The 26607-nt window shown below is 40.6% G+C and overlaps 2 protein-coding genes across 3 annotated transcripts in view; one reads left to right on the top strand and one right to left on the bottom strand.

The window, feature by feature from the left end:
* dnajc17 (DnaJ (Hsp40) homolog, subfamily C, member 17) overlaps positions 1 to 26607 on the top strand; it is a 41012-nt gene extending 14405 nt beyond the window's left edge. The window contains exons 8-11 of the mRNA XM_059353957.1: positions 947 to 1024; positions 3331 to 3411; positions 4035 to 4154; positions 26295 to 26607. Coding sequence (XP_059209940.1) covers positions 947 to 1024; positions 3331 to 3411; positions 4035 to 4154; positions 26295 to 26420 — 405 coding nt within the window. The 3' untranslated portion in view covers positions 26421 to 26607. The remainder of the gene's footprint in view (positions 1 to 946; positions 1025 to 3330; positions 3412 to 4034; positions 4155 to 26294) is intronic.
* Positions 13214 to 15410, bottom strand: LOC131988729 (cdc42 effector protein 3). 2 transcript variants are annotated; one of them, XM_059353959.1, is made up of 3 exons: positions 15394 to 15410; positions 13456 to 13959; positions 13214 to 13413 (listed from the first exon to the last, which is right to left on the bottom strand). In XM_059353959.1, exons 2-3 carry the CDS (start codon positions 13857 to 13859, stop codon positions 13245 to 13247), a joined length of 573 nt encoding a protein of 190 aa, XP_059209942.1. In that variant the 5' UTR covers positions 13860 to 13959; positions 15394 to 15410; the 3' UTR covers positions 13214 to 13244. The 2 variants fall into 2 exon arrangements, with proteins under 2 accessions (XP_059209942.1, XP_059209941.1); XM_059353958.1 differs by having other exon boundaries at positions 13214 to 13959.

Here is a 26607-nt window from a genome sequence, read left to right as displayed (position 1 = left end):
GTGGGCTAAAACCGCAGACTTCACATCATGCATATACTTTAACGTGTTATTCGAAGATTAATGGGTAAAGAGGTTATCAGTGGATACAGGAGACAGCTCTTGGAAGGCAAGTGTACATTTTTGGATGTAATTGTTGGTAAAAGAGGCTATGTAGACATGGAAATTCCCAGAAATTCTGTTTTCTGACATTGAGCAGCATGCTGGAACTGTATCAACATTAGTGCTTGCCATTTATAATTCTACTTTAAGCAGTTAGCGTGATATTAGCTAGACTCCGCTGTTGTTTGTACATGGATTTGAGAAGGTGCACAATATCTTTTTTAGGAGTACGGGAATTCACGTCAGCTTTTAGTGACTGAAAAAAAATTGACAAATGATCTTTTAGTCTTTTATGGAGGCTCTTAAAAAATAGTTGTAGGGTCATTTCTAAAACGGCATTTTTACACAGTCCAATATGGCAAGACTTGAGTTAAGATTGTTACACAATTAAAATGTGTTAACCAGAGTTCGAACAAAGATAGAAAACACATCCTCCTGCAGGTACCTTGGGCGACCTGCTTTGGATTGTTTAGTGTTTGCTTTCTTCTGTCGAGCTAAAGTTAAGCAGGTGAGTCACTGAGAGTTCTCTAGTCCAAGAATCTGTGTATTAATTTCCCCCCACTTTAGCTGTCCAGTACCTTTGCTATGAATGGAAATTGACTGCAGGTCTCACAGGTGGTGCCAGGGTGACGTTCCAAGAGTTTAACAAGAGTGTCTCTCCCGTTGCTCCAGTCTCTTCTCATGGTAATCTGTGTGTCATCATCGCCAAGCCTATCTGGCGCACTTTGTCTCCTCATCAGCTGACTTCAATTAGCTGTGCTCTGGTGATTGGACATTATCATGCACTTCTTTCATTCCTGAAATGACTAATACAGGTGTCTCCTTCATGTCTTCTCTCTCATTCCAGTTAAAGTGGAAGTGTAAAAAAGATGACAAGACGAACGGCGGCTACTCTCAAGACCTTCTGCTCAGACTTCTACAAAAGGTACACATCCTGGAAATCAAATAAGTAGTTTTAAAGAAAGAACACCGAAGTTATCAGTTTATCAGAACAGAAAATATATTGTCTTTGTGGAGTTTTCATTTGACTTGAAGGCAAAAAGAATTTGAAATGATTGCATTGTAGTGGACACTATGGACATAATTCACCAAAGTGCATAATTTACTCAGCTATATATGCTTAGTGTTCTGTGTTGTGAGTTATACAATCATTTGAGGTAAGTTTTGCATGATACATCAATGTAGTGTTTTGTTCTATGTTATAAGGATGCTGTCACCTTAAGGTTGCGCAGCTTGATTGTTTATATCACGGGTGGCGCCATGTGTTTTGGGGTTGTTGGGAATGAATGGATAAAAGACACGCCTTTGCATTGTTGACATGAGGAATCTGCTCTTAAACTGTCTCCTCTCGCAATTTTCACAGCATTCTGTATTATTTTCGTTTTAGACAATGTCCCAAGATGATATTTTCCCGAATTAGGGTTGTACCTTGAGGCTATGAAGGTAGCGATCCCTTTAATATATCTGTATTAGGACATTGCATGCGATGTTGTAAATTAACGAGCAGGACTGCATTACCGGGATGTTGCATCAATGTGATGAAGTACTTTAAAATGTGAGGTATTTAATTGGCTGGATTAACCAAAAACAGACGCTCCCATCTGATTTATTTAATTTATGAATTGTTTCTTAATTAAACTTTCCCCAAATTCAAAATATGAAAATATAAAAAGATATCACTGTTGACACATATTGTGTAAGGATATAATCTCTTTATCCTTGCTGTCTCAGAGCAGAGCTCCACAGTAACAGCCTGCAGAGTCCGGCCATATTTGAGGTCTGCATGACATCAGCGCTGTAGATTGTTTTATTCTTCCCCTTAAACAAGGCCCATTAAGTTTTGTTGCAGTGAAAGTGCTGAGGGCAATGTTGTAGTGCCCTTTTAAAGCCATGCACGCCATTGTTTGTGCCCCTCTTACCAGGTGATTAAGCAGTGCCAAGGGAGGCATTAGGAAATGTGCTCTTCTCATGCAACCCAGTACCACCTTGTGCCGTGATCCGTCATGAGGGATTTTGGTGGGGCATAGGTTGGCCTGAAAATGAGGATAGGGCAAGTGTCACTGACGTCAAGCTGCCCGGAAAAAGGCGTATGAATTTCTCCTCTGCACGAACTAAATCAATACGGCTGGAGGCAGGAGGGCTGTGTCGTAATACAGACTGTGGGAAAAGAAGTGTTGCTCCTTTTTAAATTCTTTAGCAAAGGGAATACATTTCAGGAACAGATTTTGTTTGAGATGGCAAGCTCCAATGAGTGACGGTTAATGGTTTGGGCAAGTCGAAATAGCCACCGCTGTGTGGGAAAGTATGGTATGTGTATACTTGTTCATGCGTACGTGTGCGGACTCGTGTATTTTGGCCGCTTGGTATAATACATCTTCGTTTAAGGGGGGGGAGGGAAAACATGTTAAGATATTTATATTTTATGAAACAGAGGCCTTTTGAGAGTCTCCTTTGTCACTGTTGGCTTGCTCCAGACTGTCCTTCGTAGACATTAGCATTCTTGGACTTTCCCTTTCCCAGAAAGCTACATTTTCACAGGATGGGACTCTCTAAGGCAACGTCGATCTTCCTCTTTGCTCCCAAGCCCCTGCTTCAGTCGGGGAGAGGTTAATGACAAAAGGTCTTGGTTATAAGTAATGCAAACCCTGAAGAACTGAAGAAACCCTCTGCTTCATTAGGAATTAGGTTTTGGTCTGTTTCGAGCCTTCTTCCTCTTCTCTCTGTGTCTTTCAGACTGAGATCAGGGAATGTATGAGATGCCCTTTGCCCTGCTCCCCTTTTTGGCCAACCTTTCCTCTCTGTTCTGATTTACAGCAGGGAGTTAGATGAGAGCCACATCTTATTTCAGCTCTCATGCCAAAAATATTGTTTATCAAATGCTGTCATTGCAGAAGGAGTAACTGAAATGATCCAATGTTTCCTCTTGTCTCTTTTGAGAAGTCACAGTCTCACTTTTGCACATGATGTTCTTTGCAGTTTAACTGGCTCTGTCCCAAACATATGAACCCCATCATTAGAGATTAGCTTTAATAACCAAACACATATTGAATCCTCACTTTTATTCCAGAAGTCTGTAACATTCACCCTTGTTTTCAGTTCTTCAGACTGCATATGCTTTGTGTTTTATGGTTACAGGTTGTGCTGTGAAAGGAAATACTAATTTGAATGTTCTGCATCTCTCCTCTTCTTTCTTTTGACTTTTCTTTTATTCTCCCATTTTTTTACCTCTAGTATGGGGATGTTTCAAATGTGATTGTATCGGGTAAGAAGAGAGGAAGCGCTGTGGTCGAGTTTGCAACAGTGAGAGCAGCTGTAAGTACCTAACTCTTCCCCTGTCAGCATCCTCATGCTGTTTGTTCAATAATGGAAATCTTTCTCCGCAGCAACCATTTGCATAAAGCCACATTTGTTTACTCGAAGTCTCTGGCCACCTGCTGAGTTTGATTATTACAAAGAATGACACCTGTCATAGACTCCCCAGCCTCGGGACACTTTCTGCGACCTAAACCAATGTTTTAGTCATTCTTTGTTGAAGAGGAAGGAAGGACTTGAGCCGCTTCATTGTTCCACACTGTCTGGATCCTCAGGCCCTCTGTTGTGATGGTGTACTTTTGTTGTTGTGATTTCCTCCCCACAACGTGTGGTTCCCCCTCAGAGAACATGTCTGCCAGTCTACAGGGATCTGGGCACAGGTCCTGTGGTCTCTCCATGCCCATCTCCAGGTCCCAGCCTTGCTCTGGGTGTTGGCCCAGTTACAATCCACCTTTGTCCCTGTCTACATGTGTTTCTCATAAGCATATAATACCCAGGAGTAAGATGGATACAACACAAATTTAACAGTATCAGTACAAGGAGAATGTTTTTGCACTAATGAAATACTGGTAGAGAAGCAATCATAAGATCCACTCACAGAGTATTTTATGTGTTTTTTTTAGGAGCTGGCAGCTAAGAATGAAAGCGGCCTGAGTGGAAACCCTTTAAAGATTTCATGGCTTGAAGGACAGCCTGAGGTTATAGCTCCAGCATCTCAGCCGGGCCTGTTCATGTCTTCACAGGTACCAGTAGAACTTAAAAAATGCATTGTCGCAATTCCCTCCCTCTCTCATAAAGCATGTCAGCCCTATGTTACGAACTCTTCCCAAATACACAGCTTCCAACACAAATACTATTGCCTAAACACTGTCCCGCAAAAAGAAGTATGTAAACCTTCTGAGGTTTTATTTTCGTATCAGTGGTGCAAATATTACCCCGGTGCTCCCGCTCCCCTCGCCTGGTCCAGAACAATGTGTTTGGTTAAATTGCCCTCGGTTTATTTGCTTTGGCGTGGTGAGGCACTGGCCCCCGCTCGGCCACTCATTAACAGGCCTGACCTTGGAGACCCCAGGAATGCAAGAAGCAACGAGTAGTAATGGTAGCTTAAATACCTACATGCCTCGTGCCAAGTGTGTCTAAATTGTTATTGATAATTAAAAAAATGTTATGCTTCTGCGCCAGCAACAGCCACTATGTTTTCGGGTTGTCCGTCTCATTTTCATGGACAAAATATCTCAGGAATGCATTCAGGGAATTTCTTAAAATTTGGCACAAATGTCCGAAGGATTTTGGAGGTCAAAAGTCACTCAAGATCACTAATCATAAAAATAGAATTAAGATCAAATGATGATCAGAGGTCATTGTGACATCACAGTAAAGGGGAGATTATGATCATATTTCACATTCTGTCAGATACTGTGGTGATCGAGTAGATGTGGCAGGAGTTTGTCTGCATTGATCACATGTAGGGTCAAGATCTATCTTGTTTTAAGATAATTTATCTTTGCGCTAATGTAGGTGATGATTAATTTTAAACTGAGTCATTGTATGTCTCAGGCATATTGAGGAGAGATAAAGTCTCTGTAGGACTTAATGCCAGAGTTCCTCTGTTTACTATTTATTATTTAATGAGTACAAACTGGTATAAATGTATACATTTTGCTTAAAAGTCGGGTTTATACTCAAGTAAGTCCAGTAAAGTTAAGGGAGGAAAGAGTGGGAAGCAGTTAAATGTCAGTTAAAAGAGTTAAATGCCACAAAGCCACCTAGCTGTAGATATCTGTAGAAATGGGATTTATGAATATTACATTTCTGTGATAACTGGTCAAAGGAGACATATACATTTCCAGTGTAGAGATTTCATTATATGTCTATCCCATTTATTGACCAGGAATCAAAAGCATAGTCCTGCAATGATGGGGCAAACATACTGTTTTTTGTCAAACTTGTAGCTTTCTTACACCTACTTGGCTGGTTGGCAGAGACATTCAACCTCCAGGCTGCAATTCAACTTCTTCTCAGATTTTTTTTCTTTGCAATTATTGAGATTTAAATGTGCTTTTTGTGGTTCCTCATTTTGAATTTCAAGGCTTTTCTTTCTGCAGGCCAAAGGTTAGCTGCACAAACCCAAGAGGCTTTGTTGGAAAAAACTGGTGTGTTGCGTCTTGTAATTTGGAAATCACAGTAGTCTGTGCTGAAATCCAACTTTTAATTGATTTTGCACGGCTAATATTTTGTCTTTCACCATCGGCCCACATGCAGACACCAAAGGCGCATTAACTCTTTTCCTGTCGAAGGATAATCTTATTTTAGCTATTTCCTCTGGGAATCTACACAGTTTCTCTCTCTTGTAGTTAGATTTGTATGAAGTAATGTTTTTTTTGTTCCCCCGCCGTGTCCATTTTACTTCTCCTATATTGAGATCTTTACTTGTGGGATTGCATATCAGTAGACTCCCTTTGTCTACTTATCTGTGTCTCCAGAGCTGCTACTGAACTGTGTTTCACCCCTCAGTGCAGTGTCTGAGACCCCCTTGTCAAGGCTAACATGTGAGACTCAGCCTGCACACTGGGACTTGTCACACTAATCTCTTTAAATGTTATTATGGTAAACTGGTTTGACTTACAGATATCCAAAGCTGATTGCTTCATCTTTTTTCCCCCTGCACCCTTGAATAAAAACATTACTTAGGCCAGGCAATTTTCGCATTAGCCCTCAGCGACAATAGTTCTTGCTAAAGAGGCCCCACATGACATAATGGGTGAGCCAGTGTAGATGTTAGTAATGTTGTTCCACATCTGGCCTGGGGTCAGTGGACATGGGGGGCATTTGAGAAAGGGAGATAGAGGTAATAAGAAGCCAGAGCCTTGGAGGTCCTTCTCCCCAGACTTTATCTGAAATCTAAAAATCCAATTCTTCTCCTGTCGTCTACTCGTCCATTGCAACCCCACACCAGCCAGCTGCACTCACATAGGAGCAGCTTGGGTGAGGACTTGCCTTTTTAACCTCATCAATCCAAACACAGTGCTCAGAGAGTCAGCGTCTCACTACAGGGAGCTCAGAGACACAGACGTATGACTTCAGCCTCAGCTTCAGCTCCAGCTCTTACTTAATGAATCTGAGGCCAATGTAAAGGACCTAATGGAGAGGGGGTGGGCGGCACAAATTCCCCTTGAAAACCCCCCCTCAGGGTCCAGATACCTTGAACATTACTAACTATACCATGATGTATTAGATTTGCACTTCTCTCACAGGGAGACACTGAGGAGAATTTTTAAACTTTTGGCTCTGTTTGTGTTCTGCTTGTCCAGAGAGCAGATATAACATGATTTATAAGCCCCCCATTGCATTCACCTAGTTTCACTCACCATGGATATTAAAAATTTCAAAATGTCAGAGGACCACATCTTCCACACCATGTGGAATTACTCCAAATGCTCCTAACTAAATTCAGACCCGTCTTTTGGAATAGGATCTAGTTTTATCTCCAGACTATTTTCTGTTGTGTCTTTGACATAATAAGCTGCCATAGTGAGAGATTGGGAAATGTTTATGAAAGAAGTTTATAAAGTCATTCTCATTATCGAGATCTTCTTATACCATTATTTCTTGCCTAATAGTAATTTCAATATGGGTGTTTCCATTACAGTCCAATACCCGGAATGAGGTGGGTCTCACTCGCCAAAACGCCCCTAATTTGAATATGAGCCTTCCTGAGCGGTCTTCTGTCCGGACTTTTTTTGTCCCTGTGGACGGCCAGAACCAAGTACCGATCTGATACCGCTGCATTAAAATGGATTATTATTATTATTATTATTATTATTATTATTATTATTATCATTATTATTATTATTATTATTATTTAACAGCTGTATATGACTAAGCCTATGTGGATGTGATATGATTTCTCTCCGGTGGGATGTATGGATCCAGTAGTGAGGGACACATGTTGTTGTTGTTCCTGTGTAGTACAAATTAACTGATAAATGATATCGGATCAGTGCATAGAGTTGCAAACTTGCCAATACATTATCCAGCTACATCAGAGGTTTTTCCGATATTGCTCCTGAAACAGCTTGTCTCATTAGGGAGAGCATTTCTTCTGGCATTGTATTGTACACAGTAAATTGCAAATTATAGTGAATTCTGAATGAGTCATGGTGCCTGACTGAAGCAGAAGTAAAGATCATAAACTGTTGTTTATTGTGCTGTGTAATTGTAGCGTGTGTGCTTATATGAACAGGGATGAGATACTACGGTGTTTAATATGAGCTGTATTTCACATGTGTGGCTGATTTCACACAACTGACTAATGATTAATATCTCGCCCGGATATAGAATCACTATATAACCATTTGCTTTGTCATTGCCAGATGTAATGTTTGTGTCTCCGGAGATGTAATACCATCATTAATCACCACGTTTTGATTCATGGTTTATTATGTAGCTTGGCATTCCATATTCTTGAATCTATCGTAAAGGATTCAAATTTCTACACCTGCCTCTTCCATCCAGGGCTGGAGAGTCATTGCGGGCTTGTCACGGCACAAACCAGATGCAGCAGATCAGCTATTCTGGGATTGTTTTTCCAGCCCGCCAGTTTGCAAGAGCTCGAAAAGTGCACTCTCACCTAAAATAGCCCCTTAGTCTGGAAGAGTACTGAGCACAGTATGTGGCCGTGGTGTTCAACCCGGGTCTGACCAGGGTTATAATAGTTTTGGATTTTTCATTAGTTTTAGTTTTAATTTCGTTGTGAATTTTTGTTTTCAAATTCAGTTAGTTTCAATTCGTTTTTAGAGTGAGTTTGCAATTTTTTTTGTGTGAAAATGCATAGTTTGAGTTTATTTTTTTATAGTTTTAGTTTTTCTGTAATGGGGTATTTGTTGAGTACGATATTAAAAAAGGTCACATTAATGTTGCCTTTATTTCCTTTGCCTTATCCATCTCACTGGGGATTTACACCGGGCGCGGAACGGCTGCGCTGAGGTTTTGCTCTGTCCTCTGCCGCACGCGGCATGGCATCGCAGCGAGCCAGCCATATACACGCGACAACACGCGATAATCCTGAACGTACGGGAGACATCGAGATCCCGTGATAAACTGTGTGGATAAAGTAAACGACAACAATAAACAGCTTACTTGGTTTTTCCAACGTGAAAGATCTGTTGATCTGGCCATCTATGCTTCTAAAAAAATGTGTCATGTCATAAATGATTGTATGCTGTTCCACTTCAACAATCAGTCTCTCGTCATCCATGTTGCCGACATGAGACCCTTTGATTGAGACCTGGTGACCAGGTCATGATGTAATGTTTATGTGAAGTAGTTTTATGCTACATGAACTGTGTATTGTGTTTTATTTGAAAGGGGGCGGAAGTGTATTATGTCGATTCTGTATCGGATTTCCTGTCTGGTGCAATCTGCTCTGTTGAGCTTGACGCAGTTTAGCAATGGCTCACGTCAAAAATAGAAGTGCTACGGATTGATTGCGATGCAGAGCGGAGAGCCGTGGCTGGGACGCTGCTGAGACGTTACTCAGCGCCCCCAGTGGAAATGGTCTCCTTGATTAGAATGGCAGCGATCAGCAACGGTGACCGTGGCACAGCATGGGAAATCAGGCTTTAGCCCCAAATGGGTTATTAACTCTTGCAGCTCCGGGGCTTATTGAATTTTGGTTTGAGAGAACACACACACACACACACACACACACACACACACACACACACACACACACACACACACACACACACACACACACACTGTGAGCAGAGATACAGGGCTTCCAGTAGGCTTCTGTATTTTAATGTGATCATGATTTTTGATTAGTTTCTGATGCTTCTACTGTGTATCAGATTTGAGTGGATATAGGAGAGAGGCAGTTTACTTCATGATATATGAAGTTGGAGTTGTTGGTGACATATTGTCTATATATAACATTACAAGAGACCACACAGTTTATAGAAAAGAAACTCTGGTTTAGGGTAGCCTGAAATATATAGACGTGTTTTTGCATTTTCTCATTAGACACGGGACGTATTGCCTGGCGTGATTATGGTGTGGTCAGAGTTTCATAATTATTGTGATACGCCCAAATACGCCCAGTTCATCATGCAGATCATGAGAGGATAGCTGCTGTGGAATGGCTCGGCCCTCACCGTCTATAGCTTGATAATACGTTTCGACACGATACAGACAGCATAAACAATATCGGTTTCACAAAAATCCCCTTTTGTGAGCGAAAACCATGCAGCATATTTCAGTAGCATCAGGTTGTACCGGCAGACACAATTACAGAAGAAGGACACATCTCTTATTTGCCAGAACAATATTTTTAGTTTTTTAGTTAGTACCTGACAAAATAAATAACTCCTAAGAGCTACTCTTCAGTGAGATGACAGGGTTCCTTGGTATTCTGTATGACAGCAAGTTTAGATTTTTGGAGGGAGAGAAGTGGTACCAGATGTGATTGGGATACTTCACAGCTCGGCCAGTTTGTGCTGCGCAGACAAGATAATTTGTCTTCAATTACAGGCTCTTTCTTCTTGCATCAGTCATGTGGCTGAACACTTGTTGAGCTTAAGTTTATGTGATTCTTCACACTGAGAGCTCTTGTGTCGACATAGCGGCCAAGGACTCTTGTCTGCAGGAAGGATTTTATTTCTCCAGAAAAAGCAGGCAGGAAATTTTGGAGGTTATGAAGAATAACTATGGGTTTGCATAAAATATGTCAGTGTTTTTATAATATCAAAAATGGCTGAAGAGCATTTAATGCCAAAATTAGTTGGTAATGTTTTTTTTTTTAACACTGTTTTTATGAGTTTTTTTGCCCTTACTTGGTAGCACAATCATTTGTTTCCACAGTATCTGATAATGAGCCTTTGAACATTAAAGGGACATTTCCGCCAAAAATGAAAATACATCTTTTTTTCTCTTGCCTGTAGTGCTATTTATAAGTCTAGGTTGTTTAGGTTAGAGTTGCTTGTTGGAGATATCGGCCGTAGAGATGTCTGTCTTCTTTTGAATATAATGGAACTATGTGGCTCAAAGCACCAACAACAACAAATTTGAAAAAACTCAACAGAAATGTCTCTCCCTGAAATCAAGACCTGGTTTCTCAAACTTATCCACAGAACTTGTTCTTCAGTTTCTTTTAAAATTTAAAAAAAAAATGTATATACTTTTTATTGGTAATTAGACACGATGTTAATTTAATTTCAAAAGCTTCATAAGTCTTTATGTATGTCTAAAATGCATACATTTTAAAATGTATGTTAAACAGAAAAGGAACATTGAAAAATATAGAAGTATAAAACAAAACGTCAGGAGTGATCTTTCTTTACCACCACATCATAGTGTGTAAAAAAAAAAAAAAAAAAAAAAGTAAAGTTCCTACAACCCACAAAAGTAAGGATATTGTCTAAAAAAGAAAATGGAGCAGAATATTTTGCTTTTCCTTTGTGACATATTTTCATTTGAAAACTGTACAAAGACAGTATATTTTATTTCCAAGCTTTAAAATGTGGATTTTGGTAAATATACATTCTGAATTTGATGCATTCTAGCTATATTTACATTTTATACAACATTTGTACATGAAACTGTTCACAAGAAGCTTCTCTTCAGGGTCATGATTTTTGGAAAGACTTTGCCGTTAAGTTTTTTCAAGCCGAGAACCATCTAGTGCCATAATATTTGAGAGAATGTAGACAACTATATGGCCAATATCTCCAACACTCAGCAACTCACACCATAATAATCGAGACTGATAAACAGAACTACAGGTAAAAGATAAAAATGTGGTAAACTGTCCCTTTAAGGGCTATCACAGCAGGCAGGAAAACACTGTCCAGGGTTAAGTCTGTGTAACTGAATAACTCTTTCTCCTACTTATATGGGAAAAGGTAGCCTGTATAGAAAAGTCTGACAAATTGCAGACACGCCCTGGTTAGTATTGAATGTCACCCTCTTTATAATACAGGTGTGCGTCAGAGCAGGGCCTGCCTAACAAAGTCCAGTCTACAGTATTTGTGACTCTACATGGAATCCTGCTTGGCACGCCTGTCTAATTTAGGCTCGTGTGTCTCTCCACCATTGCACTGCATGTTGTGGTAGGTAATCCAAGGGTATCATTTCTCTAGAAACTGTTAGGCAAGGCTAATTGCTTATATAGTGGCTTCTGACTGCTGAAAAGCCAAATAAATGTCCGTCCATCAGGGCATGTAAACAGTTTTGTACGAGCTCTCTTAAAATTTTGACATGAGTATTTCGCTTCACAAAACCACCAGTCTTGGAATGTGAAATATATTTTTCTTTTACTTCCCCAAAATACAAAAAACAGTACATTTTTCATCACAAGACATATTTCACAATGTGTTATTGTCATAACATATACAAGAAAAATGGTCAGTGATATCCACTTTAAAATGGGAGATGGCAAACTAGATATACACTACAGACGTAGCCACAAACATTGCTGTTTCTGTTTGGACATACATAGAATTCTAAATCTATTGCTGGGATTGGGATGCTTGTGGTTCGTATTTTGCAGCATGACCCGTGGGGAACTGAAGAATTGACTGGTTCTGGGTTTCCTTGGAACCCCCGACTGAGGAACAGACTGTCCCGATTCTTGGCTGAGCAAAGTGGACCTAAATTGTCTGCACAAACCTCAGTGTTATGGTGCATGCTTTCATGTACATACAGTATATGTGTGTTTGTCTTTACTTGTGTGCCAGTGTGTTAGACCCAAGTGCTTTTTTCACGTGCCGGGGGTCTGTTTGGTCAGAAGGTAGTGTTTAAACCCTCATCAGGACTTCTCCTGCAGTAATGGATGTCTCTGGTCCTCCTCCCTCGACACCCCCTGCATATGTGGAAGTATCACATTACCCTTTACCACTTTCCTTCTTGTGCGCCACTCACCAGAGCATCAGACTCTGATTTGCAGCTAAGAAAATAGCCTGCTCTTGCTTTTTTTTGTCTGAGGTCTTGGACCTGTGGCCTGGCTTGGTCTGCTGCCCAACCTGCCACCACTGGCTGGCTTTTATTGGAAGCAGAGCTAAGTGTTTGTTTTCACTGCATTGTTGGGAATGAGAGATGGGGGGTACCTTGGTCTACCTTTGAGTGGGGCCTCTGGGATGCGTGCGGAGGAAAAATTGCCCTCTGCACACAATAGATTGGCAAGCACGCCAAGAGCCAAGACATCACAGCTCGAGGACCTTGGATTCCAGCCGCAGCTTTTCTTTTCTTAAACACAACACTCTTAAGTCTTAACAGCCGTCTTCGGTGCTGTGCTGAGTGGTTTGGGGATTTATAATAGTGAAGGAAGAAAGTAAAAGAAGGAGAAAAATGTCCAGCTTGAAGTTTGCCATCCGATAAGGTTCAATTATTAACTTAAACATTGTATCCACCTTTGCAAGGAATGGATTTTAAGGAGAACATTAACTTTGCGTAGTTAACCGTTTCAGTTGAGATTGCGTTTTAACAAAAGCTGTTAGGCTCGAGACACAATATCTGGTACAATCTCCTTATTCAAGAAAGTTGTGGTAATATTAGATTAAAAAAGTAACATGTTTTACTGAAATTATAAAGAAAAGTCAGAATTTTTCATCCTGTGTGTCAGTCTTTTCAGTAGTCTATTAAAACGTAGCTGAAGCAAGTTCTCATCAAAAGTAGTTTGTTTACAGCCAGGATAATAAAATTCGATATCTCCAATTTTTTTTCAGCAATAACCATCACTTTAGGATATTGATTTGTCCATAAAACAGGAGTGTATCCCCAAGAACGGTATCTCAATATTCCAAAGCCGTTCTGTAATGCCTGGATATATGTGTTGTCTAATCATGGATTTTGTCCATCACCTGGAGAACATCATCCAGGATTGAAGGGCCCAGGTCGAGGCTGAAGGAAAAGCCATTGTCCTCCTCCTTAAGCTGTCCAACAGTTTTGTCACACGTTTCTGTGGAGTCTTCATCCTTGTCTGAACTGAGGCTACCCCGTCCAAGGCTGTGAGCCAGATTGGGAGCGGCATTATTCCCTCTTTGGTACCCGTCCTCCTTCTCCATCTCTGCTTCCCCATCCTCACTGTCCAGCAGCGGCATTGAGCTGCATTTCTTTCTCTTCTGGGATGCGTTGTGCATGGGCCAGTCGGGGCTCTCTGAGCCCTCAGTCTCATCCAGGTTCAGACGAGGGGGCTTTGGTGGCGGTGAACAGGCCAGGAAGAGATTCTGCTCACTCTGGGAGCTTTGTAGAAGCAGATTGTGGCCCATCTTTAGGAAGGACAGGTCTCCGAAGCTGTCTGTGTGGGCATCGTTGCCAATATGTGAGATGTGGCGGAAATCAGCCAGCGGTAGGCTGATCATGTTGACAGACAGCACCTCCCTGCGCTTGGCGTGCCTGCTTGGCCAACGAGCAGAGGATTGCTTTCTGTACAAAGACGTTCTCAGGGGCATCTTGGATGTTTTAATTTATCCTTTTTATGTATTTTCTTTTCCCTCCTTTGTTCAATAATTAATCCTTAGGAAGCGCTGAAACTTATAAGAATGATTCCATCTGTACCAAAACACAAGAAAAGAGAAATTTTAGATTTAACAAGTCCGAGTTTAACACCAAGTTTTTAACACTCATCATTCAGGCTTCCCTCTCATTGTGCTGGAATATGAAGCAGGTCTGTGCTTGTACTTGAGCACCAGATGTAAGTATTGGACCAGTTCAGTCGGCCTTGATGTCAATCGGCAGCCATTGTTTGGAGATTGCACCTGCTCTACTTGATTTAATGAAATTCAATATTATTTGGCAGCAGAGGGATGTTCCAACAATGCTTTGAAGCTTCCATTTCTAAATATTTACTTTTCAAATCCCTGTTTTTTCCCATAAATGCAGGTGTGGTCTGCAGCCTATCCTGTAAAGGAAGTCTGTTAAGACTTCCAGTAACAAAAGCAACAAAAATGTAGATTCCCAAGCGGCAATTGTTGTCCTGCACGTCAGTGAATAGTATCTCTTTGCATTTTATTTTGTGAGAACATGAGGTTTTTACCGTAACTTCTGTCAGAAATCTTGATGCTTCACTTTGGAGCACATGTTTCTGATTTTGTGAAAAAATACAAATAGCTGTGCTGTCAGTTTATTTTGCTGTAGTGTGAGAGTTATGCAGTGAGTCTAGATGTGGAAGTTAATAAAATGAGATATTTATATTCCATAAATAACATCACACTGTAGACTTTCAAAATAAATCTGTTTTATAATCCAGTTTGGGGATTTAATATCATAAAAATGCTACACACACAAACAAAACTTAAAAATGAAACATTTTTGGTCAAAAATTACAATAACACGTAGAATGAAACTCTTACTTTGACAAAAAACCCAAAGGAATTTAGTGTTTCGTGACCTGTAATCATTTTATTGAGTGAAACAGAACTCAGTTCATCAACGCTGGCATGTCGATTAGATAATCTGCCCAGTGTCTGTGATTTTACGGTCTCCAAAACTAACAGCTTTGCCCACATTAGATCTGTGTTCGTGACTTGAAACACTCACTCTGTAAATTTGTAAGCCACTACAGCAAACAGGTTTTGTTGGCCTGTAAAGGTTTTATCGGCACTTTAGTAGCAGCGGGAGATTGGAGAGCGTGGACACAACAGCATTCCTTTCCAAACATGTCAGTTTGGCCAAGGAGAAGTCTTCGGATTTCAGCCATGAGTCTCATGTTCAGGAAACACTTCATGGCCAAGTAAAAATTAAAGAAGCCCATTAAAACACATTGGCCAAGAAACGGTTTTTAAATTTTCTTTTCCCCCAGTGCTGCCATAAATGATCCATCTTTGAGACAGATGAGGAAACTGTCTGATGAAAACTTTCGCTCCACAAGTCAAAAGAAATAAATTTAAGCTTTTTCCTTTCATGTAGTTGTGTTAGTTTAATTAGATTAGTTAAGATTAGTTGGATTAATAACAATAAGACTGATAAAGATTGATTAGTTCTTACCTGTCCTGCTGAGCAAATATTTGTATCCAACACATGCACACACGTCTCTGTCAGGAAACTGGGCAGCTTCTACCTGCACACCCTGACAAACTCTTCCATGACATGATGGGACTTGTTCAACTGTTACACAGAAGATCTCATTGCGCAGCCTTGAGACAGACCTCACTCTGTCTAGTGAGGGACTTTTTCCTCAGTGACAAGTCAACTTTTACATTCAACTTTAGCATCAAACTACCTCCAGAGTGTCTCTTACCTTTGTCCACACTGCTGTTCACTGTGTTTTCAGTCCTCGGTCATTTGATCCTTATTTTTTGCTAATCCTTTCTACTGTAAACTCCCTCTTGCCGAGCTCTCCAGGTGTGCTGCCGGTGAAAGTCTTCTTTTCTTAACAGATAAGCCAGGTGAGGTCAGAGTACAAAGGTCCTGAGGCATCCAGGTGGAGACTTCTTTTTTTTTTTCTTTCTTGAGGCTTTTATTAGTTTACATTTGCAGTTGTTGCACGTTAGAATGGTTGCCAGCCGTCAGATGATATCATCGCGGTTGCATTGTGAGTCTGCCTTTTAGTCATAAGTGTTAAAGTAAGTCCTGCTGGTTGGCTGGCTGCACCCATTACCTGTGGGAGAGCTGGTGAAAAACAGGAGCTGCTAATTTTATTTCCTGTATTATTGAGAAAGAAATGTGTGAGAAGCTACGGCGCACAACTTGTTTTGGGAGAAGGGAAGAGCGAGAGAGTTTGATTAGGTTAGTGAGCGTGCAGCAGGTTGTGTGTGCTCGTGTCTAAAAGGAAGTCATAGTCAGTGAGCAAACAGGTCAGCCACTCAGAGGAGGGGGGTTAACTGATCTCCAATCTCTATGTCATTGTCCCTGTGCTCTGCCGATTTCCTGCTTTCCTGCCTGCTGTTGGCATGTCTAAAGCCCCGGAGTCAAGCCCACTCCACAGGCCCTTCTGCCTGACTGGAGGCCTATAGCTCCTCTATGTAATCAAAGCACACTATCACACACAGACATGTATGTACAGGCACGCCGGGTTGCACAAGAGAGATAACTTGTTGCATTTCCAATTCTCACGCCTCCAAGCATGTTGTCTTTGCCTTTGGAATGCTATAGCAACACAGGAATGGAAATTGTGTCAGAACAGCAAACTTTTTTTCTGCTCTATGGAATTTGTTTGTGTTAAGAACGGCAGGGTTAAAGCGTTTTGTTGTGCTCTCACAGGCAGTAATTGTTACTTGCGTTGATCGAGCCATTTTGGTTGTGCAATGGTTTGGAAAGAGTCTTTTTTGGACTATATACAGGGCTTGTACAAAAGTTGGGAAAATGCTGTTATGTTTCCAGGGGTTAGGAATACACTCATGTAAACCTAAAATCTTTTAAATTTTGATATGAAACATTTCTATTGTGATATTACTCCTGGAGCCTCTTCTACGACATGGAGCGGACAAAAGCTAGGGGAAAAAAATATGGCTTTTTCCATTTCTCTCCATGTTGTCATGATGGTGACCATCTACATTTTCCTCACAATTTTTAACAATTGAATGATAAAGGCTTTGAGAGTCTTACCATTTTTATTTTAAGTGCTTGAAAAGTGCTTGAATTGTACCCTTAAAAAAGTGTTTTAAATATGTTATAACCAACACGCCATCATGCTCTGATATTTTCCCCAAATTGTATGATGAACATTTTGTTCTAGCAGAGAGGAGGACACAGCTGTCCAGAGTCTCAATGCTTCTCCTTGTTCACTAAACTCAAACGGACAAATCGTATCTTTCACTGCTCCCCCAGTCCTTTAAAATTGATCCAACAAACAATAGGCGTGCCGTCTGATCCTCTCTTGTTCTCCCGCTCAGCACTCCAGTGCCAGAGCAGTCACAATTTCTCACGCAAATGAAATTATCATAACATTTACTCAAGACTGCAACAGAACATTTTTGAACATTTCTCTTATCCACAGACACCCCCCCCCCCCCCCCCCCCTTCTTATTCCACCTACCATCCCAATAGTGCTTTCAGGCTAAAAGACAATCAGGGTGAAGAGTGGTTGGTATCTGCAGCAGTGGAATGACCTCACAAGACCTTCTGTCTGACCAAGGTTGGGCTCCCTCCTACAGTTGTGTTGTCAGGCTATGTAGCCTCTGGGCTGAAGCCTTTAGCCCTGGCTGTGTTTCTGTATAAGCCTCTTTTCTAAGGCCTGACCATAGCGGGTAGTGTGGTTTGATGCAGCTATGCTAGGCCTGAAATCTGGGATGCTTCGTGTTTTTGTTGTTGCAGGATAAAAAGTGTTTCCAGATATTGCTTTGACTGGCGCTAGAAGCCCAAACTGAGGCTTTGGTGGATATTCTTCTGGCCCTTTGTTGTGTGTTCTCCAGCTCCCACTTTATCAAGGCTCTCAGACAGCCAGCATTTAGACTAGATTTACAGCAAGAACTGTCTGATTCTTTTATATGAAAAACATTTTTCGATAATGTAATAATAAGATAATAACAAAGGACATACTGGAGCTGTTAAAATACAGCTTGTAGTACATCCGGTATGAAAGGAATGAGACTACGCAGTCAATTCCTTGCTTGAAATAGGAAAGTCCACGACCCTATGTCTCTGAAACAGTTTCTAGTAGCTACTCCTAGTAATATCCTTTCATCAGTCCTGGTGAGAACTTCTAAGTTTGCATTTGTCATCATCCCAAACATTGTCGTCACTGTTTGTCTTCAAAGTTGTGACTCAGTGATGAGCTTTTTGAACGCGCTCCAACAGAAACTTGGCCGTCTGGCTGCTCAGAGGAAGTGAAGACACTGGGTTGCATGACTGCCACTTGACAGAGATCTGACACCAGTCAAAGTCCAGGTGTGATATCATTGAAGTGCAGACTCATCAACACATGAAAAAGTTTACAGTTGCCTTTAATCAACTGAGTAAGGTCACGTCAAGTCCAACACATTAAGGAGATGAAGGCTGGATAATTGATGGAGAAACATACTGATGAAGTAATGTATGTTGATGACACATACAATAGTAACACTAGAATAGAGACAGAGCACATTTAAGCCCTGTCCCCACCAGAGATGGGGAAACAATCCATCTCTCTCCATTGATTTGTATTGAATGAAGGAGCCTACTTGTAAATTCTGTCTGCTATCAAACAACAAAAAAATGTCTAGAAATTGCTGCATGGTGGAATGCATTAACAACTAGAAGTGTGAACAACTTCAAAATGTCTTTTGTGCTGTTATAATGACATATATATATATGTGTGGCGTGTGTGTCTCCACAACCTCTACTTGCAAGCAACCTTTCTTGTCCTCTCCTCTCTGCTCTTTGTAAACAGATTTTCAGTGAATATTTGTCATGTGACGTTCGTCTCAGCAGAATCAATCATGGCTTCACAGCGTCGCTGAGGAGCAAAATTTTATGTTTTTAACAGGATCTAGTTATTCCAAACGCTTTATTTTTGGCATAATTTTAAATAAGACGTGAAGAATAAATTGATTTTGACAGAAGTATCACAATTTTAAGCTTCGTTTTGTTTACTTTTTCTTATGGAAACTTTGGTTGCCTATGATCCATTCAAGGACTGTAGGACAGTAATAAGCTTAAATAAAAACAGCTTAGTTACGCACATTTAGGTTTTAAACATAAATGTGTTGTGATGCCTGTTTTTGCCTTCTAACATCATCCTACATTGTTAACTATTGACAAGCAAGAATTCACATTTATGTTTATCTATCAGAGATGTATTTTGATTTTTAGTGGAATTCCAGTGGGCTATGGTTGTAAAATACAAACTAGAGAGGTGCAGTGTCTTGCGTTTGAACCACTCCCATCATGTACTTTATTTCACAGAGATATAAAATATCTTTTGTGTCTTTAGTTTTTTTGCAGGATTAAGTTAAAATGTAATGTACATATGCATAACTCATAACATACTGTTTCTTTCCAGTGAATGTGGGCGGTCAGTGTAAGAATGTACTGCTGGGTCTCCTGGCACTGTATCATAAGTAATTATAAAATCATGGCTGGGATGTTTAGATACTTTGAAGACTGGAGATATGATGTAAACATTAGACAGCAGGATACATTCCACTAGCTGTTTGTTTTGCACATTAAATAGATAAGGACCTATGGTAAGAAGGGAACACAATACACAGAGAGAACAGACAATTTTTTATTTGGAACCTTGATTTCATTTTCCTCCTTTCATAATGCCTGAGTTGACATCTCCAAGGTTCATATTGCATTCTTACCAGTCCTGTGGCCACTTTTGTTTTAATGGGAAATCTGTTGCAATCAGAGGGCTTTTCCCGGAAGGCCAGGATGTGAAAGACATAATTTTGCTTTTACAACGGTGTATTGTTGGATATTAAAGAGGCCAAACCCCCACGTCTCCCTATTCTAGGATCCCTGAGCTCATCCATCATAAAGAGAAATGCCAGGGCACCAGGAGTTCAAGTCTTTGCTGCCATTTCTCTTTTTCACTGTTTATTTCCTTAACTTTAACAGTTTCCAAAGGCGATCTCCGTCTCCGTCCAACAGGCTTCTCCTCTATCCAATACCGTGACCACGTACAACCACACGTACACACACCCACCCACTTAAATGGCATCTCATATCCACTGCTGCCTTTTTTCCCTTCACTTTAACTTTGAATGTTATTGGCTGAATCTGCAGTCCACACGCAAATACCACTACCTGCACAGTGTTTATTCAGCCACTGATAATGTGAAAGATCTGATTTTTCAATTTATTTTGATGACAAGCTTTAGAAGTCAGCTTTGTCTTTTTATCTCAAGTTTTTTTTCGTCACTTCTGATTTTCTTTTCCATTTCAGCTCAATTTTGTGATTTAGATTTTTAAAACGCTCTATTTGACATACACTAAATGTCAATGGTGGAATGTAACCAAGTACCTTTACTCTAGTACTGTACATGAGTACGTTTTTGAGGACTTTTCTTATGCATTTTCCTTTTATGAAACTTTATAATTCTACTCCACTACATTTTGAGACAACATTGTACTTTTTACTCCACTATATTTAGCCAACAGCTTTATTTACTTTTCAGGTCGAGATTTAACATGAAAAACATGATCAATTTGATCAAGTGATTAATCTCTAAAAAAATAAATCTCATAACAGTTTATTAAATTAAGTTACAAATGAGCCCTATCTTTACACAGTTAAAATGCTGCTTACTTAAATGCATCAATAATAATAATCTAATAATATATTTTAAATATGAGTGGGTCCATTCTGCATAACAAGATTCTTTAAGTACATTTTGATGATTATACTTTTGTATTTTTACTTATTTAAGTTTTCAATACAGGCCTTTTACTTGTAGTAGAGTAATTTCCACTACTAAATACTTTCCCCTGTGTAGCTTGAATGATGTCTGTAAATTCAGCAGCTTGCATGTCCAGTAATTCTCTCAGTCAATGATCTGTAGATATATTCACTAAGACTTCATCTGCCACACACACATTATTTGTCTTTTTCTGCCAAATATAGGGAGGTCCTGTCTTGGAGTTCCAGTCAAAATCCAGATGTTCGCAGTACATGTGCATTTGAAGGGTTAAATACAGGAAGTAGATTTAGGCCTTAATCTCTATGTAGTGTTTGTCCTTCACTAACAAAAACAGTATAATAGACCAGACCTCTGGGGTTTTATGTCTGCCGAGTCTTATAATGAACGATGATTAATCCAGCACCATTTACAAAGCTCCAGTTTTGTCTGCAGAGGAATTTCACCTTGGCTCCAGCATTGCATGTGCAGTACCCCTGCTGTTTGTTTGACTTAGGAGGAGTGCTCAGGCACTGCCACCCCCTCACTCACACATACTCACACAAAAATGATTTCTAAATAAGTGTTCGCCTCTCATAAATCACCTACTCCATAGGTCCGTGACACATTCACACTCACACACACACACACACACACACACACACACACACACACACACACACACACACACACACACACACACACACACACACACACACACACACAGAAACACACACGACGCCAACACACACGCGCCAGATAAATAGTTCCTTGATTAACTTCACCAGAGTACATTAGAGGCAGAAATGTTAGCCTGAACCACAGAGCAGGCTTGTTAAGAAGAAGAAACCATTTATTCCCTTGGCAGCAAAGTCTGTAAAGTCTCTAAAGTCTGAACATCTAGTTAGAGATATCTGACGGCTGATGGTGTTAATGAGCAATCCTGTTATCAAATACAAACTGGTAACGTCTCAGGCTGCAAGGTTAAGAGACAAACAACATGGAATAGAATTGAAGTTCATCAACAAAATTTTTTTAGAGGGAGATAGCTGGTCAACAATAAATGCCACATAGAAGTGGTGTGCATCATCTGAAAGCTGGAGATCTGAAGATTCATTTGAGTGCAGCTCTGTGTGTCAAGTTGTTCTGGATATAAATCTCAAATTTTAAAAATGACTCAATTAAGTAAACCTACATTAATGTTTGACTTTCTATCCTGAAAGTTGTTGCAGTAGTTTTGGGGTGAATACCATTTGTTACACACATTTAGTGCTGAATTGAATTCAAGAATGGATAAAAATGGTCAAAAACCTTTCAGAATATTTCATCAATACACCAAGACCTTTGGAACAGGTACAGCCTCTGAAAAGCAAACAAAAAGGAAAAATTATTTGATGTTTCATGGACAAAACATCGGAATGCCAAGTCACTCCAGTTTAATTTCAGTTACAGAAGTAATAAAATCAGGCCAAAAGCAGATTGTTAAACCAAATGTTCTCATAGAGGTGTTAATATCAAGATTCCAGTTAAATACTTTGATTGTTTCCTTGTTTATCATGTGTCTGATTTTGATTTGTTGAGAGAACTAAAATAAGCAGAAAGGCAGAATCAAGGCTTATTTTCTGCCAGCTGTAGTGATCTTTATGTATTTGCTGCAAATTCAATAGAAAACCCGGATGTAGGGCAGGAGGAGGCACTCAGTGGTTTGCAAAGTATGAAAATGATGTGAAGAATTTGCTATGAATTTTTGGGAGGTTTTTGAGCTGACGTTCTGATCCTGACAGATCACCATATATATATGGGCATTTTCATGCTTTATTTGATAGTGACAAAGGAAATGGAAGGGGGAGACATGCAGCAAAGGGACCTCGAACAGGGTCCACTAATCTGCCTTAGTGGTATGTGCTCTACCAGTGATCCACTGGGAAGAAATTTATTTATATTTAACACAGTGTCCAACATTGTTTGGAATCTGGGTTGTAATGGAAAATGAGAATTGTGTGAGGTATTTTTTTGCTAGCATTACATCACATGTCCTGCGATGTGACTATTACACATGCATGTGTTGGAAAACGAAATAGAGAAAATGTTCCTGGTACCAAAAGTGAGTCGAGTGGAATCTGACTGTGCAGTGGCAATGAGGCATAAGATAATTTATGTTTATTTGCATGTGTTTGTGCAAAAAACCTTTTTAGAGTAAGAAATTGTTTTGCTAGAGATAGCTTGATGAAAAAAAAGTTATTTTCTTTCTCCCTTTTGTAGAAACAGTGCCATCTTACCCTAGTCCACATTCTTCTCTCTCTGTTGCATAAACACACTCGTTTTCTCACATACTCAATCACTCGTGCTCACACACTCACACAAACACACATAGAGGGATGGTGTAATGTGCAGCTGATTTGACAACTTGTGCTGGGGGAACACAGTGGCCACCTGCGCTGCGAGATGCCTCCTGCTGTGTGTGGGAAGGAGTGCGAGTGTGTGTGTATGTGTGTTACATTGCCTGATTCACAGCACTGGTGGTATTCATGATGTCATTACTGGCTCTGGGTCAAGCTGGGGTGTGCTGGTTGGAGGCCTAGCCATGTGCTGATATCACATAGCAAGCGTGTGTGTGTGTGTGTGTGTGTGTGTGTGTTTTGTGTTATGTGTGTGACTACCATCCTACCTCTGCGGTGGCCTTGTGCCCTTCTCTCTTGGTTTTATACGGGGGCCCATTGTTTGTGTTCTGTGGTTTCCTATTCACCCTGGGCCCCAGTGTTCCTGCAACACACATGCATGCATGCGAACACAACCAAGTGTTTAGTTACAGAGTGATGCACTGGCTAAACATGTACATTGTAAGTTAACACCCCAGGCAAGGAAACATCCCTCATCCTGAGAAGAAATGCGTCACGCTGCCCATAAAGCACCTGTTAATGTTCAGAATTCCCCCACATCATTAGCCTGGTACAGTCCACCCTTGACCACACCGGGTAGAGAAGAGGTCAGGCTTCAATGCACTTCTTTGTAGTAGCCACTAGAGGGCAAGGCTGAGAGGAAGAAGGAGCATTTCCACCACCCTGCTTGTATACATCCTTGTGTTTTGTGTAATTTGAAGATGCAAGAGTTGTTTATTTACCTAATGGCGTTCGCGTGATATTTCAGAGTTACGTGTCAGACGAGGGCTTGAGCTCACATTACTGGAATGATAATAGCAGCTTTCCTCAATCCAGGGATGGAGGGGGAGAGGGGGGTAACTTCCCCCTCACCGACCCTCTCCTCTCTCCTTCCTCCATTCTTACCCTCTTTCTCTCAGCACATGGATGCTGGAGTCCCCGTGATGTTTTCCAGATGCTCCGCGAGCGCATTGACAAAAACTTACCTCTCCCCCCTGTAAAATCACTCTCATTCGCCCAGTCCTTCATGCACACACTCACTTGCTCTCTCCTGCAGCTCACTGTCTTGTTAAAGAGACACTTCCTTGGCCCAGCAGACTTCCTGGATATAATCCTCTAAAACAATGGCTTACTCTGTGGACACATGTCCTCCTCTCGCTTCAACTGGGATGATGGTCTCTGCGAATGCATATGTTGTAAGTATGCACGTAGAAGCATCATCCTGGGTGCATAATTCGTGTCTCTCTTGGAGCCTGGATGTGTGCTCTGTCCTGTGTGTGGCACTCAGTATGTGCAAGACGTCTGGCCTGTGTTCCACCCTGCTTGATTAGCCATTAGCCAGTGGCTGCCCTCTCCGATTCCCGCCACAGTAAGGGAATCTGTCGCCATCGTCGTTCAAGCCCAAGCCCTTCAAAGAAATCACACACACACACACACACACATACAGAAAGAGGCCGGGTGACTGCCAGGCATAATCCCAGCCCTCATTTTGGGGTTTAATGACCTCAGGCAGTGGAATTACCCTGTCACAGTTGCTCTGCGGGCTGCTGTCTCATACATGTTCACCCTGCCGTCATGCTGATGGTAACTAAGATGAGAGCATCTGTACGAGGCCGCGTTTCCTCCGCCGCGCAGCCACAGGCCCTGTTGTGAAAGCAAACATACAAAGGAGAGCGGACGGTGACAGTGGTGTCATTGGCTCCATGTGCTGCCCTGAGTCACTGTTGTCATGATATTGAATCCAGTCATGTTTGACTTGCTGTGATTCCCTTCCAGTTTAATAGCTCACTAGATGTTTTTATGGATTATTGATTAAAGGCAGGGCACATTTATTTGTATAGCACCATTCATGCACAAGGTCATTCAAAGTGCTTTAAAGAGGCATAGTAATAAATCAAAAATGCAGCAGACATTAAAATGATTAGAAGCCGCATTAAAAGCATGATTAATATATAATATTTGGACAGTAAAAATGTGTTTGGAAGACGATAAAAACAATTGAAACAAGCAATTAAAAATGCATTTTTTGTATTTATGAGAAAGCTGAAGTAAACAGTAATGTTTTCAGCAGACTTCAGCTATTCAGGGAGCTCCTTCCACAGGTTTCAGTGGACTCTGGCTGCAGCATTCTGGATGAGCTGCAGCTGCCTCATTGATTATTTCGCTGTAACCTACTTAAAAAATAACGCATGATGCATTTGAGGTGGTAATAGGCTGATTAACTCCACTGATTTTACACATCAGATCAGTTTACACGTAGGATGAGTTAATGAGGTGTCATCAGGATCTGCTTGGAGACTACAAATATACTGAAGGAGAAATCTGAAGGTGTGTAGTCTGAAAGACATGAGGCGTTTACCAGACACAGAGTGGCAAATGATTAAGTGCTAGTGGTTGCATTATGGGAAATGTAGGATTCAGGTTTGCTGAATCGTTGCTTGACCCATACTAGGGATTTTTTAAAATCCTTTTCATTCATTCATTCATTCATTCCTGTATATGTCACTTAAAGGAATGTTTATCATGCCATGTTGATATCATTCTTTTCAGCACAACCTCACCTATATCATTATTTTTTCACTTTGACTCACTCCATCAATATTTTGAACACAAGACACACACAGACACACACAGACACACACAGACACACACAGACACACACACACACACACACACACCCTCATCTTCTGCATTATTGTGTTTCCTGAATACCATCAACTAGCTTACATAAGAGAGGTAGTCCGAAATGGAAGATATGATCTCCTTATTTTACCTTTTTCATTCATCATAATTCTTAATAATAAGAACATGAATAATAAGCTAACAAAACTGTTGAAAAGTAGCAGCTGCTGAGCTGCACAGTCGTGATGCTGAAAGTCACACAGTATGAGATGAGAAGAGAGAGGAACATGCTGCTTCAATAAATATTCTATGACATCTTTATTATTATTATTATTATTATTATTATTATTATTATTATTAGTGTATGTATTATTGTAGGCCTGTAGAGGTGAATGTGACACCCTATGAGTTCTGATGGGTTTTGAATGGCTGTTCGTCTTTCTGTAAATCTTTTTAAATAAAAGTATGAATTCTTGGGCTCAGATAGTTACACTACTGCCTGATTTAGTCTGTATTAACAGACAAAGATTGGGACTACATATTATAATTTCATCACATACAGTCTTTTGTAACATTTTCCATGTTATAATAACTTCTCCACATGCCTGTCTCTCTCTCTCTCCTGCAGGGCTCCCTGTCCAACGAGCGTGACTATGAGAGTGTGGTGATGATGAAGATGAGGCAGGCTGCTGAGCGGCAGAAGCTCATAGAACAATTGCAGAGAGAAGACGACGAGGACGCTGCCGGCTCGTAACACAGCAGTCCGGTACCAGCCTTCAACTAATGAATAGATACCCGTTTCAGGCTTTAGTTTCATAAAGCCTCTTGCGGTTTGTTCTTATTTGTATGTGTTACAGTGTTGGGCAAAATAAATATTTTTTTTTATAAGGAAAAAGAAACTTTTTTTTTTTTCTTCAAATCTGTGGTTTTAATCAGCGCGT

This window comes from Centropristis striata, chromosome 16 (assembly GCF_030273125.1).
Source record: "Centropristis striata isolate RG_2023a ecotype Rhode Island chromosome 16, C.striata_1.0, whole genome shotgun sequence".
In the NCBI taxonomy this organism is placed as follows: domain Eukaryota; kingdom Metazoa; phylum Chordata; class Actinopteri; order Perciformes; family Serranidae; genus Centropristis; species Centropristis striata.
Note: the sequence above shows the minus strand (reverse complement) of the source record. Positions and strands in the feature narration are given on the sequence as shown.